The 17094-nt window shown below is 37.8% G+C and overlaps 1 protein-coding gene and 1 long non-coding RNA gene across 2 annotated transcripts; one reads left to right on the top strand and one right to left on the bottom strand.

The window, feature by feature from the left end:
- Positions 1 to 3387: 3387 nt before the first annotated feature.
- On the bottom strand, positions 3388 to 13180 carry LOC110094262 (probable phospholipid hydroperoxide glutathione peroxidase). The gene is made up of 6 exons (XM_020819456.2): positions 12836 to 13180; positions 11678 to 11754; positions 11519 to 11580; positions 10449 to 10567; positions 3931 to 4098; positions 3388 to 3739 (listed from the first exon to the last, which is right to left on the bottom strand). The coding sequence occupies exons 1-6, from the start codon at positions 12887 to 12889 to the stop codon at positions 3707 to 3709; spliced, it is 513 nt and encodes a 170-aa protein (XP_020675115.1). The 5' UTR covers positions 12890 to 13180; the 3' UTR covers positions 3388 to 3706.
- On the top strand, positions 4105 to 7415 carry LOC114580267. Its single transcript, XR_003701625.1, has 2 exons — positions 4105 to 7272; positions 7303 to 7415. It is a non-coding gene; the product is annotated as an uncharacterized LOC114580267 (long non-coding RNA).
- Positions 13181 to 17094: the final 3914 nt, after the last annotated feature.

The raw sequence follows: 17094 nt of genomic DNA, 5'->3' as shown, positions 1-17094 counted from the left end.
TGAAAGAGGGGTTGATGGATATTTCTTTACACCCAAGAGATCAGATTCTTCAGGGGTTACTCCTTGGATGTCAACAAAAATCTGTAAAAAATTATTCTCAAATAAATATGCAATCTAAACGCAATCATATACGCAGTATATACGCATTATATACGCAGTATATACGCAATCCATACGCACAATGTACGCAATACATACGCAAACCGTACGCAATAAATAAGCAATATATAAAACTGTACACAATAACTACCTGTCTTCTCTTTAAATTAACAAATAATTTGGCAGTCTTCTCAGTGTTATACAAAAAGTCATCAGTCCATCGAAGGAAACGGGGCCTTCTGTCAGGATACTTTGGGAGATGAATGGAAGTGTGCTCTAGGAACCAAACATGTATAAAATTGATATATTCTCAGTAAAATTTAGCAAAACAATCAGTCAATTAAAATGTTTAATTAGAATTGTTTTAGCACTCACAATAAGCAGTGGCACAAATCCATTTACATAACCCGCTGGCCTGTTATTTGAGATCTTCATAGATACATTATTAAAATCTTCAACCATACATTTCCAAATTGCCCATGCCCAGTTAATTGATGAAAAATCATCAACATTATTTGCTATTGTCTTTAACATCTTAGGAACTTTAAAGTTGCTTTGTTGGAAAAATAAATTAGAACACAAATACATAATAAATATTTTCAACATGGTATCTAGGGAGCTTTCCCTAGTCAACTCAAACATTTCAGTCTTAATATCCTTTGAAGTGATTGTTGAAGTCGGCAAGGTCATCCAAGTAATCTCCTTACCTCTGTTTGGTAGTCCAGTCAGGAGGGCCACTTCATCAGCTGTGAAAGGTACAACATGGCCCTCTATAATGAAGCTTTTCTTTTCAATGTTCCACATTATCAACAACTGGTAGATAAGTGGGCGTTTTGCTCAAATCCAAGAAATTGAAGAAATTGGTAAATATTCAGTTCCTTCAATTTTTCTTCAATTTCAATAGGAATTATATCGAAAAATGTATCACACATTGTTCTGAAGGTCGAAACATAGCATCTATATGATATAGAACAGACGTAGATCTGCGTAGAATAAGAAACTATGATTAAATACGCATATAAAACGCAATAAAATACGTAAATCATACGCATATTATACGCAAGTTGTACGCATACCATATGCAAAACATACGCGTTACATACGCAAGGTGTACGCATACCATACACAATGTACGCAAATGATAAGAAAAATATCAGCAGAAATCTAGGGTTTTTTCACTAATCATTTTTTCTTTATTGGAAGTTTAGTTTTATGATTTAAAGTTCCAAAGTATTTATTATAAAACGTTAGGGTTTGTCTCCAACTTATACGCAAAAAATAAGCGAAATTTACGTAGAATATACACATTGTATACAAAAAAAATACGTAGAAAGAACGAATATGGTCTGATAAATATAATCTTTTATAGATACTCGGAATGATTTGATTTTATTTTTTGATTTTTTTAGCAAATACGCGTTGAATATCATAGAAATACGTAGTTCGTTTTATGTCATTGTAAGAATTTACGCACCTTTCTCTTTGCAGGTGAATCCTCCATGTTGAGTAAAAGAGATTGCTGGATTTTTCAGAAATTTTTTTTGCAGGAAGCTCGGGAGTGCTGGAGCGAATGGAGAGAAATTTGGAATTTCAAAAATGTTAAAATTTTCCTCATTTTTCATTGTATTTACTGGGCGGGCCATCGGTCTTTTCATTTGTAGTTGGTCCGAAATGACGAACGGGTCGGGCCTTACTTGACACGTAGACAAGCCACGCGTAATGAATTTATTCGCTGCCGAACACATCGTTGTGATCGGATTCCACACAGAATAATTTCTCGCATGGAGAAGTGAAGTTGCGGGAAAAGAAGCGAAGCCCCAAAGCTTCGTTCGTTGTTGTATTTAAATATCCGATTGAGCAGCTCTTCACACGTGAGGTCGGCTCTAAAAAGGCGCCGAAGGCAGTGTGTAGGGCGACTACAGAAGGAGAAATTATTCTGTGCAGAATCCGCTTATAGAGCTGTGTTCGGATGCTTACGTGGAAAGTTAAAAGTCCGTGATATTTATTTGACTTGCGTATTGATTGAGTATTTATAGCGTATTCGTTGCGTAAAATGTGCGTATTAATTGAGTATTTTATTGCGTATTTATTACATATTTATTGAGTATTTGTTGCGTATATGTTGCATATTTTCTGCTTAATTACTTCTTATTTGTTGCGGATTTCTTTTCGTCTACAGTAAGTCCGAAAAGACAAACGGGTCGGGTAAGAAGTCAAATTAATATCCTAACTTTTCACGTAAGCACGCCACATGTAATGATTTTACTGGCATCCAAATACAGCTCTATAATCGGATTCCGCACAGAATAATTTCTCATCTGGGGCCGCGACAGGATTTGGGCGAGGTCTCGGTATGGATCTGACACATGTAATGAGTATAAGTTTTTTGTTTTCTCTCTTTTGTTTTGGCTATAGCATCGAGCTCAACAACATTGTTTGGCTATAATAGATAATTTAATTAAATAATAATGGAATATATCATTTTTATGAGTTGCCTGGCCATGGTTGCCATCAATTGAGTTTGAGTTTGACTCAATTCAAAATGTTACCGTTTGCACATTATATAATAGAGTATGGATTGGTGAGGTCTGAATTCATCATTGTAGACTAAAGCTTCATTTGTGATGGCTTTTTTATGCTAACGAAAAAAAAAAAAAGTAAAAAAAGCCGTCCAAAGCGAAGACTAATTTGAAGGCTGACAATTCAACATGAGCTCATTTAATTTAACTTGCGAGCTATTTCTCTTAGAGACTTGCTGCTCTAAGTTATTCTAATTTTGGGGATTTAGACTTCACTTGTGACACTTTTTTTTTTTTGCTTTATAAAATAAATTTCATATAAAAAAATTATAATTAAAAAAAAATTGTATAAAAAATTGGTGTAAAAAATATTAAGAAAATAGTTGGCCAATTAGAGTTTTATTGAAAAGGTGGATCCTATATTCAAATAAATGTTCATTTTGTTCCAAATTACATCAATTTTATATATTAAAAAAAAGCCTAAAAGTAAAAAAAAGCTCATAAAGCTTCAACTCTTAAAATAGTCGACAATGCTCAAATGTAGTTGCCATCCGAGATGGCCCAAAAAGTATAGTATCTGATAATCTTAATAGTGAGAAATAAAAAAACCACCCAAGCAAAGATCCCCAAAAAATTGATAACAAACAGGAGCCCTAAACAAACTAACGAAATAGAAGACCATCCTCCAGAACTATAACGTCCGGCCACAAGATAATTAAACAATAATGAAAGCCTTCAGCAATCGCAAATTGGTTACTAACATCAACAGTAGTACTAATTGATACTGAATGCGATTTATAAATTCATAAATGTATGCATTACGAGCATAATAAAAGGTTTACAAAGATAATGTTGGTAACCACACTCATTGGCATGATGAGCATCATAACTGGCGCCTTATTACTATAGGTAATGCTGGTAACCGCACTAAAACAGAATATCATCAAACTTCATCCAGATATAACATTAAACTGGCGCCTTTTTACTGTAGCTAATGCTGTCAACCACACTAAAACAGAATATCATCAACTTTATCGAGATATAGTCCCCCATAGAAACACTTTATTTAAGGTTCGCGTGTCCAGCGCCTAAGAAGTCTCCAAAAGCTTCTTGATATCCTTCTGCAAATGGTTAAATTCACAAATATATTAGATAGCATTACAAGAGAATTACCATAATAAGCACTCATTGGCGTGATGAGCAGAAATGACAAGCATTTCTTTATCTAAAACCATAATAAGATGGCCGTTTGATTTCTTCCATGCTCGAGAATTTTTGCTAAATTCAAGATCTATATTATAAAAAAAGTTACCTCGATGCTCAGGGGAGAGGTGGTGGGAGCATAGCGATCGACAACACGACCGTCTTTGTCAACTAAAAACTTGGAGAAGTTCCACTTGATGCTGTCCCCAAAAAGCCCACCTTTGCTTGACTTGAGGAACTTGTAGATGGGGGCAGCATTTTGTCCATTTACATCCACCTAATGAACATAGAAACACGAACAGGTTCAAATGGTACTGTCATGTTAATAGTTTGATGTATGAATGTTACTGGATGACCGACAAAATAATCTACAGCAGTGCAGTGTGCTTACAACCATTTAATTCAGTCGTATTGATTAATGATCACTACATGAGAAAAATCGAAACCATAATTATTTCTACAAATTCCAAGCCACCTCCCACAATCACAATTGACAGCATTTGGAAATTAAGAGGTTCATTGTAAAAACTTAAAAACATTTACAAATGGCAATCAAATCAAATGAGCAGGATGCAATTCTTATGCTTAAGCTAAGTTGCTAAATAGTTTAGTTATCACTGCACAGATGCCTAGATGCATCAGTTCTGTTACTGTTTTCATTAGGCTTGGACTGGCAAAGATCTAGTCTTCAGCATTTCATACAAAATAATTAAAAAAATAATAATAATAAATAAAGCATAAACCTCTAATGCACAATTTAATAAAGTCTTAAAAATATTTGAGCCTTACTAATAGGAAACACTTGTAGAACTCCAAGTGGAACTTCATTTCAGCAATATCTCTCCACAATTCTCCAACAAATCCAGAAAAGAACAGCAATAATAATGTAGTAGTTGATGAAATTGGAAGCAAAAAACCAAGATATAATTTATCATCAATTCAAGAGGAGTATCTATATGTCCCAACTCTCTAGACGTCGCTAGAGTCCAAGAACCCCAAGCACGAACAGAATTCAACAAATATAAAGATAACCCTAACCCTGATGCAATCCTTCTACTTAAAGCAAACAAAATAATCTTCCAAAAGAATAAAAAAACCTCATAATTCAAAATTCTCAATTAACCGCGACCAAAGAATCACTTTGTCCTCAAGGTAAAAAGAAGAGAATTGACATTGCATCCTCTCATATGGCTCCCATGCAGCATCATAATCGGGAAGATTCCTCCATTTGATCAACATACTTCTTTGATCCCCCCTCCCCCTGGCATACACCTTGTGGCCGTAGTGGTTCTAATACCACTTTCAAATACTCAGTTAGCATTGCTTGCAACTCTGAAGTAGCTGTGTGATCCACAATAGCTCTCTTCAATTGTGATACATGAAATACTAGGTGTATGGTAGCAGTCGGGGGTTACCTCAAACAATAAGCTACTGCTCCAAACTTCTCTGATATCTCATAAGAGTCAAAATATCTCCGAGCCAGCTTCTCGTTCTTCCTGTTAGCTCCCATCCTCTGTCTATAAGGTCGAAGCTTCAAGAACATCATATCCCCAACTTCAAAAAGGACATCCATCATATGCTCATCTGCCCGTTTCATCATAATCTATTGAGTCCTCAACATATGTTTTTTCAATTTTTCCAACACCCTGTCCCTCTCCATCAAGTATTCTTTTACTGAAGAAACTAGAGTGCTATGCTGCTCAAAATGTGCCAACTGAGGTGGGTCTCATCCATACAACACTTTGAATGGAGTTATCTGGGAAGCGGAATGATACGAAGTGTTGTACCAGTACTTTGCCCAAGCTAGCTATTTGACCAAAAGCATAAGTGTCTTTGAAACAAAACATGGTAGGTACGTCTCCAAGCTTCTGTTTACCACCTCCTTCTGCCCATCTGTTTGCAATATTGTCCCCTGCAACCTAAATAGCTCCCTCAAGAAGTGATTTGGGAACACCTTATCCTCGTCGAATACTACACTCCAGTATCCCATACAATCTGACCATCTCTCTGATGAAAGTTGTTGCAACTATCATTGTCGTATAGGGGAATGAAGTGGGCATACTTGCTCAATCTGTCTACTATCATTGAAAATACTATAAACCCCTCAAATCAGAGTAACCCATCTATAAAATCCATGGAGACCTCCCACATCCAATCTAGTAGAACTAGAGGTTGCAATAATCCCCCTGTAGATATGGCCATGTTCTTATTCTTCTAACATACCTCATAACTGGCTACCATCTCCTCTACATCCTTACGCACCCCTTTCCAATACGATTCTCCTGTATGTCTTATGCACTCCCGAGTGATCCCCAACAACACTCCCCTGAAACTACTTAAGTAGGTGTGCAATATGGATTGATGTCCTAGGCATCACAAATCTCCCTTGGTACAACAACCTCTCCCTCGCTAGAGAATAGCAAATGTGGCTATTCCCATCCTTCAATAAAGCTTCCCTAATCCTCCCCAGCTCCTCATCCCGCGCACACTCCTCCTTAATGGACCCCCAATCCAGCATCAGGGGTAACAATATGGCTAACTCTTGGAGCTCCCCCATGCATCTAAACAAGGCATCCGCTGTCTTATTCTCTATCCTGGGCCTATATTGGATCTCGAAATCATATCCCAATAACTTTGATAGCTATCTCTTATGCTCCTCTGTCAACATCCTCTACTTCAACAAATACTTCAAGCTCTATTAAACCACCATGACAATAAAATATCTACCTAACAAGTAAGATTGCCACTTCTGGATGGCTAGCACAATAGCCATCAACTCCCTCTAGTAGACTGACTTCAGCCTGGCTTTAGCTGTTAACATCTGGCTGAAGTAAGATATGAGTTTGTGGCTCTGCATGAGAACTGCTCCCAATCCATACCCTGATGCATCCGTTTCTACCACGAACACCTGAGGCTAAGACCGATATAATAGCCATGGCTTTCTTCAACCTCTTAAAAGCATGTGTAGCTTTCTCTCCCCACAAAAAGCAATCATTATTTAGTTGCTCTGTCAATGACCAAGTATGGTGTTGTATCCTCTCACAAATCTTGTGTAATATCTTGTTAACCTAGGAAGTCCATCAACTCTCTCAGATTTATAGGTAGAGGCCATTTCTTTGTTTGATCTACAACCACCACTCCTGAGAGATCACGTGCCTTAAGTACTCTATACTGGCCTGTGCAAAACAACACTTCTTCACGTGCCTTTAGCTGTCGCTCCTGTAACACCCTAGGACCATCCTCAAGTGCTCCTAATGTTCCTCGTTCGACTTGATGTACACCAGGACATCATCAAAGAAAATCAGCACAAACCGCTTGAGATATGGTCAGAATACCCTGTTCATGAGGGACCAAAATGTGGTCAGGTCATTAGTGAGGTGAAACAACATCACCAGGAACTCATAGTATCCCTCATGTATTCTGAAAGAAGTCTTCTTATTCGGATCTGATGGTATCCAGACTTTAATCTATCTTTGTGAAGATAACTGCCCCACATAACTCATCTAATAGCTCATCTAGCACTGGGATGAAAAACTTGTCTAGCACCGTCTCCTTATTGAAGGCCTGATAATCTACGCAGAACCTTCAACTCCCATACTTTTTCTTTAACCAGTAAGACGGGGATAGAAAAAGAACTCACATTAGGCCTGATAATTCATGCCTCCAGCTTTTCTCTGATCAACTTCTCTATTTCATCTTTTAGAAATTGAGGCACGTCCTCCCTCAGGGTGATAGCATACTCCTACTCCCTCGGTGGTGGCATTCTTATGTGGCTGAAAGACCTCATTGAATTATTGTACGAGGGGTTGTAATGCATGAGGAATGTCTCTCCCCTCCTCCAATCTAATCCCCTCTAATCTATGCAGCTTCACCAAGAATCCTCCCCCCACTTCCTATAAGATCCTAACCATAGTTTTGAGGGACACCATGGCTTTGAATAACCCTACATCTCCCTAAATCACTACTCTTCTCTCCTCCACCACCAACTCCATCATCAGTACTCCCAAGTTGACATTAGTATTTCGTAAGGTCCGCACCCACTTCATCCCCAGAATGAAATCAGTGCATTCTAACTCCAATGGGAGAAAATCCTCCCTCATCTGAATCCCTTGTATGGTCAATACTACTCCCTATAGATCCCATTACCTGTCTCCACCTTCCCTATGCCCATCATCACTCCGTAGCAACCTGTATCCACCAATGTCACCCTCAATTAGTTTACGACCTGGTTACCTGGTTAGAGATAAAATTATGAGTAGCCCCACAGTCAATCAACACCACTACCTCCTTGTCTGTAATTTCTCCCTTTACTTTCATGGTATGACTCGGGATGAATCCTACTACTGAGTTCAAGGAGACATCTGCCACATCTAAATGCATTTTTTCCTCCTCCTTTACCTAGGTCTCACTAGCACCTCCCTCCTCAGCTTACTCTTCATCACAGACGTTGAGAATTTGAAGAGTTCGATCCTAGCACCTGTGCTCTGGAGTATACTTCTCATCACATTTGAAGCATAATCCCTTCACCCTCTTGTGTTCTGAAAGCAGTCTTCTCGTTCGGATCTGATGGTATCTGGAATTTAATTTATCTTTGTGAAGATAACTGCCCCACATAACTCATTTAATAGCTCATCTAACACTGGGATAAAAAAATTGTCTAGCACTGTCTCCTTATTGAAGGCCTAGTAATCTATGCAAAACCTCCAACTCCCGTACTTTTTCTTTAACCAGTAAGACGGGGATAGAAAAAGAACTCACATTAGGCCTGATAATTCATGCCTCTAGCTTTTCTCTGATCAACTTCTCCATTTCATTTTTCAGAAATTGAGACACCTCCTCCCTCAGGGTGATAGCATACTCCTACTCCCTCGGTGGTGGCAATTCTTGTGTGGCTGAAAGACCTCACTGAATCACTGTATGAGGGGTTGTAGTGCCAGAGGAATGTCTCTCCCCTGCTCTAATCTAATCCCCTCTAATCTATGCAGCTCCACCAGGAATCCTCCCCCTACTTCCTATAAGATCCTAACCATAGTTTTGAGGGACACCATGGCTTTGGATAACCCTGCATCTCCCAAAATCACTACTCTTCTCTCCACCACCACCAGCTCCATCATCAGTGCTCCCCAGTTGACCTTAGTATTTTGTAAGGTCCACAACCACTTCATCCCCAGAATGACATTAGTGCATTCTAACTCCAATGGGAGAAAATCCTCCCTCACATGAATCCAATGTTTAAAATTGTGTATTCGGGTATTGAGTCATTTTTCATTCGTGAGACGAGGCGTAAGCCTCAAGGCGTTTTGAGGCGTAAGCCTCAAAATCAAAAGATTGCATAAACATAAAATGATAATTTTTTTAAATACTAATAAGTGAATAATATAAAACATAAAAAAGTATAAGATATGAAGTGAAATCAAAATATCTCAATAATAAGACAACATGAAAAATAGTTCAACTCAAAATTCTATCTTTCTGAAATTCCAGTATTCTTTTCATTAACATATAATTCCGATTTCCAAAAATAAATAGCAATGACATATCACATAAGAACTCATAAGTCATCAGCACTGTCATCACTAAGGGGTTCTTTATTTGAATCATCATTATGGTGAACTGCTCTCTCCCCTTCCTTCTCTCCTATAGAGTCCAATGTCGGGCATTTACTTCAAGATTTATGTAAGTTTTAATATGTATAGCGTGAGGCGTAAGCCTCATACCAGTGAGGCGAGGTGGGACTCAAGGCGGGCCTCAACCAAGTTAAGGCGCAAGCCTCATAAAAAAAAACTCGAGGCGTAAGCATCAAGGCGTTTTTTATTAGAATTGTGCAAAGGCGGGCCTCAAGGCGAGCCTCATATTGCGCAATTTTAAACCATGCAACAAATACAAAGATAACCCTAACCCTAATACAATCCTTCTCTCTACTTATGTTGTGGAACCCACCCCAAGGGGTGCAGAACCCACCCCAAGGGGAACATGAGGCTTCCACCTGATGTAAGCAATGGGCCGGCCCATGGGTTGAGTCGGTTGGACTTGTCCCTCCTAGACCGGTCTATCACATACTTAATATCATAATATCAAAAGCAACATAAAATTCCTCATTGTTGGTTAATAACAATGTGCAATCCATGGACATTTGACCAACCATAACTAACAAAGCTTCAGACAACTAAAACACATTATGTAGCTCTACTGAGGGTAAATAAAAAGTTGAATGGTTCAACACATGCATTTAACATTTTTTTAAGCAAGCAGTAGTAGAAGAATGTTTTTACTTTTTCCATGACAACTCATTCATCTAAAATGAAAAAAGAATAAAGGTGGTGGCTGGGTATGCTACTAAAATTTTCAATATTTTCTTTGCAGAGCAATTGAAATTAGCAGATAAAAAATAAAATTATGCTGTTGCAGAGAAAAGTTGGTCGTATTAACAATGTTTTTTTTTTTGAAGGGAGGGGGGGGGCGGGGGGGGGGGGCAAAAAGCATTACGTATCACAGCCAAATCCTAAGGCCATGCAAGTGTTTCATAGATCAACACAATAATGGTATTAATAGAAAGGGGGAAGAAAAGCATGGGCTTATTACTATGTTGCAGCAGACCCATGCAAAGCTAAGCACAAATTTAATTACCTTGTCGAAGATAGGGTACTCTGCTTTGAAGCGTGTGCAAGCGAATTCAACAATCTCCTCATTGCTACCTGGCTCTTGGCCTGCAAACTGGTTGCATGGGAAAGCCAATATCTCTATACCTGCAAAAACAAAAAAATGCATATGTAAGAAAAAACTATGCATATTTGAAAAGAAAAAAACAAGGGTATTCAAATATGTCAGAAGAATTTCATATCATTATATTCAGGGTCTGTTTGAGGCGGCTTTTTTTACTGCTTTACTTTTTAAATCACTAACATGCTTTTCTTTTACTAAAGCTTCTCTTTTTTCTTTTAAAAAGTTCCTATGGTGAGTAGTAGCTTCACGATTATATTCATTAGAGTATGTTAACTGTAAAGAAACTATTATACCATCTTTTCAAAATGAAAAAATCTATAATAGCCATAACAAGTTATCAAAAATTTGATCCTATCATTACAATTCTACAACCATTTTTACAATTAGTTACAGCCGCATCAAATAGCTTTAATATTCTTCCATGCTATTTCATAATGCACACAAATTTTGGAAACAAGGGTCCTCTCACAAATTTGAGGAATATTAACTCATAAGGCAATCACTTATACATTCTTAATTTAATATATACAACATCTAGTAAAAGATGAAATAAATGATTTTGCTCTTGGTGGTTCCTCAAAAATATTCACGAGTCCTTGCATGTATAGAATAGTGCATGAACTGAAAAATGCTCAATTCTATTTGCTATATTATTTCAATTACTACACTGCTTTTACAATATGCAGAAATACTTTCACTCAACTAATGCATTCAAGTTAATTAGCACAAAACAAAATTTTACTCAACTAATGCATTCAGCATTCTGCGACAAATACAGATAGAAAGACTTTGCAGTTCTTGTACATGCATAAACAAATTTTTGTTGTAAAGTATGTGCAAATAAATCTAACAAGTAGAAGTCTGCTAAAATGTACTTCTCATACGAAATAAGAACTGATCATAAACAATGTAATAAGACAATAAAGAAGGAAAAATTGGAGCTTTCAAGCTAATATATTGGACTAAAAAATTACCTTTATCCTTGTACTTCTCATACAACTGACTCATCTCGGTATAATTTGAGTTGGTTAACCCGCTGCATCAGATATATTAGAAAGTTCAGATGTGCAACATATATTACTAAATTCTTTTTGAAATAAAAAGCTAGACACAGTAATGGAGGGAACTAATACCATTGAGAAGCAACATTTACGATGAGCAGAACCTTGCCCTTGTAAATACTAAGGTCTACGTCTTCTCCACGAGCATCCTAAAAAACAGAAAACGATTAGAGGCTTTAACATGCATAATCATCAAACAAGCAATCACCAACTGATGGGAACTTGATCCAAGCAGAGCAATTCAAGCTTGCTCAAGCTCCCCCAAAAAAGAAACGGAGATAGAGAAGACACGAGAAAAAGGAAGTGGGGGAGAAGTTTCAATCACATACCCATGCCGTCGTACTTCTCGATTTGGATTACTTATAGAATATTGTGAGGGTTAGCAGGGAGCGTGATGTCCCAAAATTTCTATAATATCAATCCATTATTATTTCATTAAGGAAACTTTTAAAAAAAGATTGTATCTTTAGATGCCGTAAGTTTTAGAGGAATTAAGACCATAATTCTCCACAATCCAACATGAATACAATTTGCAGCATCCCAAACAGAGTACAGACATTAATTGAGTGAATATGTGTAAAATTTTTGTGTGCTTTTGTGCGTTGATAGTCTTTTCTACTTCAAGTTCTTTCTCTCTTTCAGCATTTGAAGTACACGTTTCGTCTATTACCCAACAACATAAAGCACTCATACACCAAGAAGAAAAGTTCTGAAACTCCAACAATAAATTCATAAACTTCAGGCATGTTTAAGATCAATTTATTTATATTCTGAAATTATTTTAATTTTATTTTATGTTTAATTTCTTTTGTTTGCTTTCTCAGTTAAAAATAAATATATATTTTGATTTTGTTTTCTAAGATAAAAACAAAATTTTAACCCAAACAATCCTTAAATGAATCAGTAAATCATCAACACCAATATTCAAGAGTAACTACAGATCTAGAAAAATAAAACATTTGCTGTTCTCCATTGAAAACAAATATTCATAATAATGTTGCCAGAGAAAAATCTCACTTCCTCACTCCAGAATTCCAAAACTAGCAGCCTCATGCAAATAATCAATGTTAAAGAAAGTGCAAACAGGTGAAATTAAGCCAGAATTACGCCAATTCCCGCAAACCTACATCTACAATCCAGAACACCTTCATTGTCAATTTCCCGATTAAAAATAAGAATATTCAAATGAAAGATACGAAAAACACACATACAAGGATAGATTCAACTCACTTTCACTGTGAAATCGTGGACGGATTGAACCGTCTGCGAAGCCGTGCTGGACATTTTAGAAAAGCGGCTCGATCGCAAATGAAACGGCAAATTAAAGCAGAACACCACGAATGGAAGATCGAGGAACTCCCGAAGGCTCGCTCAATACGGCAGAGAGGAGAACTCGGAAGCGGAAATTAATGTTTTCAGGGAACGGCGCAGATAGAGATGAAAGTGGAACAGAACATACAAAGCAGCGGAGCTTTAGGTTTATAGTAGGTAAGAGAAAAGCTGACAGAGGTCCGCCATGTGAACACTCACGATATCCGAACGGCGAGATCTTTTCAGAGAAATCTGATTCTTCCACCCCTTCGAAAAAGGGGAATTCCCACCCACATATTATTCACCAAGCTGTAAATGTACGCCACGTCTCAACCCGTAAGTCGACGTCACGTAGCAAACTAACGGCTTACGTGAACTCTGTTTAACGTGCCTGCGCCACATTCTGGGCGAGGAAGAAGATAATGGACTTGAATTCCTGAATTAAAAAAGAAAATTTTATTTTGAAGAGAGAGGCCCTCAACAAAATTCGGACGGTGGATGACGAATGTGAAAGAATTATTTGACTATATGCATGAACGAAGAACCAACACGTTACTTCTGTACAACCGTGCGGTGCTGAATTCTAATTTAATATGAGTTCAGATTTATTTACTTATAGATTCAAGTCAAATTTTAATATAATTTTAGTTTCTATATTATGTAATCAAATTATATTCATCATCAAACTATATATGTCGGGTGTTACTAAATGATCTCATATGCGAACCCAATTCAAATCTGGTCAAAAAATTCAAATTTAAATTGACATATTTATTAAATAGGTTGGATTCATCTCTATAAATCTAACTTATTTATTAAATAGGTTGGAACCGAGATGGCCCGTAATTCTATTTTTAACCATAATGTGACCAGTTGAAATTTATTTTTTCCTTAAATTCTTATGTTTGTTGGTTTGATATTCTTATGTTTTATCAATTAACTAAAATCTGTCGTTGCTAAGTTAAAAATAAAAATAAAAATTAATCAAAACGGGTCATTGGGTCGAGCTCATATTATTTGGATTACTAGCGGGTTTGATTTGGGTCCATGTTTTACCCATTTATTAAATGAATCAACCTAAGGTTGGCTGGATTCAAATCATGTCAATTTCGGGTCAAACTCGAACACAACATGTTAACCCTCCTATACTAGTACATGTCTTCTCAAATATTTAATAGATATTAAACAGGTCATAATGGGAGAACTCAAACCCTATAAACCTTAATAATGAGTATTCGCCCAAGGAAATCGTTCTCAACTGGGTAATGTAGTCATATAGGAGTCAACTCTCAAGGAAGTCTCAAGAGTTCACAAGAACAACACAGCTTATAAGTATTAAAGACTCAACATCCAGATGCTTCCAAATCAAGAAAGGACGATTCTTAAAACGTTATTACAAATCTTGATACATGTGTACATTTTCTATTTGTTGATTACTGTAATGTAAGCCTATATATTCGGCTATGTGGTGTAATGTTTAGGTAGATTGAAATGAATAGTTTTTTATTTTTTTCTCTGTTCTCTAGAATCCCTGTTAGCTTTACCGCCTAAACAGGTCTTCATGGTATCAGAGAGGTACACTTCGTGTACCTAGTTTTCTTTTCTTGTCTTGTCTTCTCTTGTTCTTCCCGTCTCTCCTCTGGTCGAGTGCGTCCCCTTCCCTGACGAAACCATGGCTTTGCACTCCTCAACATCTACCACGGTGATTTCTGCTGTGACCTCTCAATCTATTATCACCCCTCAACTCAAGTTCTTGATCAGCAACATCAAGAATCTCATCCCTTCTACTCTCACCGCCGAGAACTTTCCGCTCTGGAAATCCCAGGTGGAAAAAGTCTTCACAGCTAATGATTTCAAAGGATTCTTGGATGGCACAGTAGCTGTGTCTGCCTCCACGGATGAATCTTCTACATCCTACTCAGTCTACTCGGAGGCCAGCTTCCGACTCACGGATCAACACCTGGCGTCTGCTCTGTGCTCGATAATTTCTCCGACAATTTTACCTTATGTGTTATCTCTAACACATTGTTCTGAAATCTGGAATACCTTGAATCTTCGTCTCCAATCCAACACCCGCTCTCGGGTCATTCAACTTAAAAATGACCTACATCATCTCAAAAAGGGTGATAAAACCATGACAACATATCTGTTAGAAATAAAAGCCAAAGTGGATGCCATTGCTGCGGCTGGAAGTCATATAGATCCGGAAGACGTCATCCTCTATACACTGAATGGACTTCCAGCCACCTACCAGTCATTCAAGATTGCAATACGAACTAATCTTCAACCCATTGGATTGGATGATCTTTACAGTCTGCTGTGCACTGAAGAGCAGAATATTCTTCAAGAAATCTCTCAAGAACTTCAGACCACTCAACTAACAGACTCTACGATGGCGTTAGCGGCTAATCATGGAAGAGGACAAGGACGAAATAACAATGCTCGTGGCCGGCGGGGCAGAGGACCAAGAAACTCAACTGGTCGTGGTACCAACAATCCCTATCGTAATGTTACATGTCAAATTTGCCTCAAGGTTGGTCACTCGGCTCAACGATGCTGGCATCGCAGTGATCTCAATTACACTGCAAATGCGCCTTCATCTGCCTTGTTCGGCTCAGCGGAACAGCAAAACCCGTCCGAATGGTTCTTGGACAGTGGGGCGTCTACCCACTTAACTTCCGATTCCTCACAACTAAATCATACTGAACCTTATACTGGATCCTCCCAAGTCACCATCGGCAATGGACATCAACTGCCTATTCACCATACAGGTAACGGGCTTCTACCAACGCCCACAGGTAATCTTCTACTCAAAAACATTCACCATGTTTCGAATCTTTCATTTAATCTGTTGTCCATATTTCAAATTACTCGTGACAATAATTGCACTGTTTCTTTTACTTCTCATGGTTATCAAATCAAGGATTTGAAGACCAATCGAATACTTCTACAAGGACCTTGTCATAGAGGGCTATATTCGGTTCGGTCAACGAATCCTCCCACGGATCTGGCTTTGATATCGGTACAAACCATTCCGGATTTGTAGCACTCAAGATTGGGACATCCAGCTCATTCTATCTTACAGCATTTACCTATTTCTTTCAAGAAATGTCATCTAGTTTCTTCTGTTAATTGCAACACTTGTCATTTGGCTAAAAGCCATCAGTTAGCTTTTCCTGTTTCTACTAATGTTTCTACTATTCCTTTTGCTTTAGTACATTCGGATGTGTGAGGTCCTTCCCCTACGATCTCGTTGTATGGTTTTCATTATTTTGTTACGTTTATAGATGATTTTTCCAAGTTTTGATGGGTTTTGCACTTACTATGAAATATGAAGTTCTACAAAAGTTTATCCTATTTCATAAAGTGGTTAAATGCCAGTTTAACACAAATGTGCAAATCATACGTACTGATGGAGGAGGGGAGTACATGAATAACGTGTTTCGTATGTTTTGCCAAAATAAGGGAATACAACATCAATACACTTGTCCGTACACTCAGGCACAAAATGGGGTTGCCGAACGTAAGAACCGACACATTCTTGAAACCATTCGTAGTCTTTTAATTCATTCCAATGTTCCTTCGTCGCTTTGGGTAGAAGCCTTGCACACTGCCATACACATTATAAATAGGTTACCCACAGCCACTCTTAATCATAAAACACCTTTCGAAAAAATATACAACAGATTGCCTTCTTATACCCATCTCAAAACTTTTGGAAGTTTATGTTACCCTTGGTTACGACCATATTCCAGATCAAAACTCTCACCTTTATCCATACCTTGTGTTTTTATAGGGTATGCGTCTCAACAAAAAGGTTATCGGTGTCTAGACCCTAGCACGAATCGTGTTTACACGTCCCGTCATGTCATTTTTATTGAAAACAAGTTCCCTTTCCAGCAACAGACTGCAATGCAGCAAACTGTCAGTCATTCTACTAGCACCTATCTCCCTCCCCTTTTACTGGTTCCTACTTCCAGCTTACCTACAATACCGAATCCAAATTCTCCACCTTCCATTACACCTGAGCCTAACGTCCCAGCTTCAAATTCTATATCCAGCCAAACTCCCACTCAGGACATGCCGTCTCCTAGAACTATTGCTCAACTGGTTCCTGTCAAACATAAAATGCAGACCAGACTCCAAACCAGGAACCTTAAGCCCAAAACTATTTTTGA

This window comes from Dendrobium catenatum, unplaced genomic scaffold, assembly GCF_001605985.2.
Source record: "Dendrobium catenatum unplaced genomic scaffold, ASM160598v2 fragScaff_scaffold_909, whole genome shotgun sequence".
Lineage (NCBI taxonomy): Eukaryota > Viridiplantae > Streptophyta > Magnoliopsida > Asparagales > Orchidaceae > Dendrobium > Dendrobium catenatum.
The sequence above is the reverse complement of the archived record's forward strand: the minus strand, read 5'-3'. Positions and strand labels throughout refer to the sequence as shown.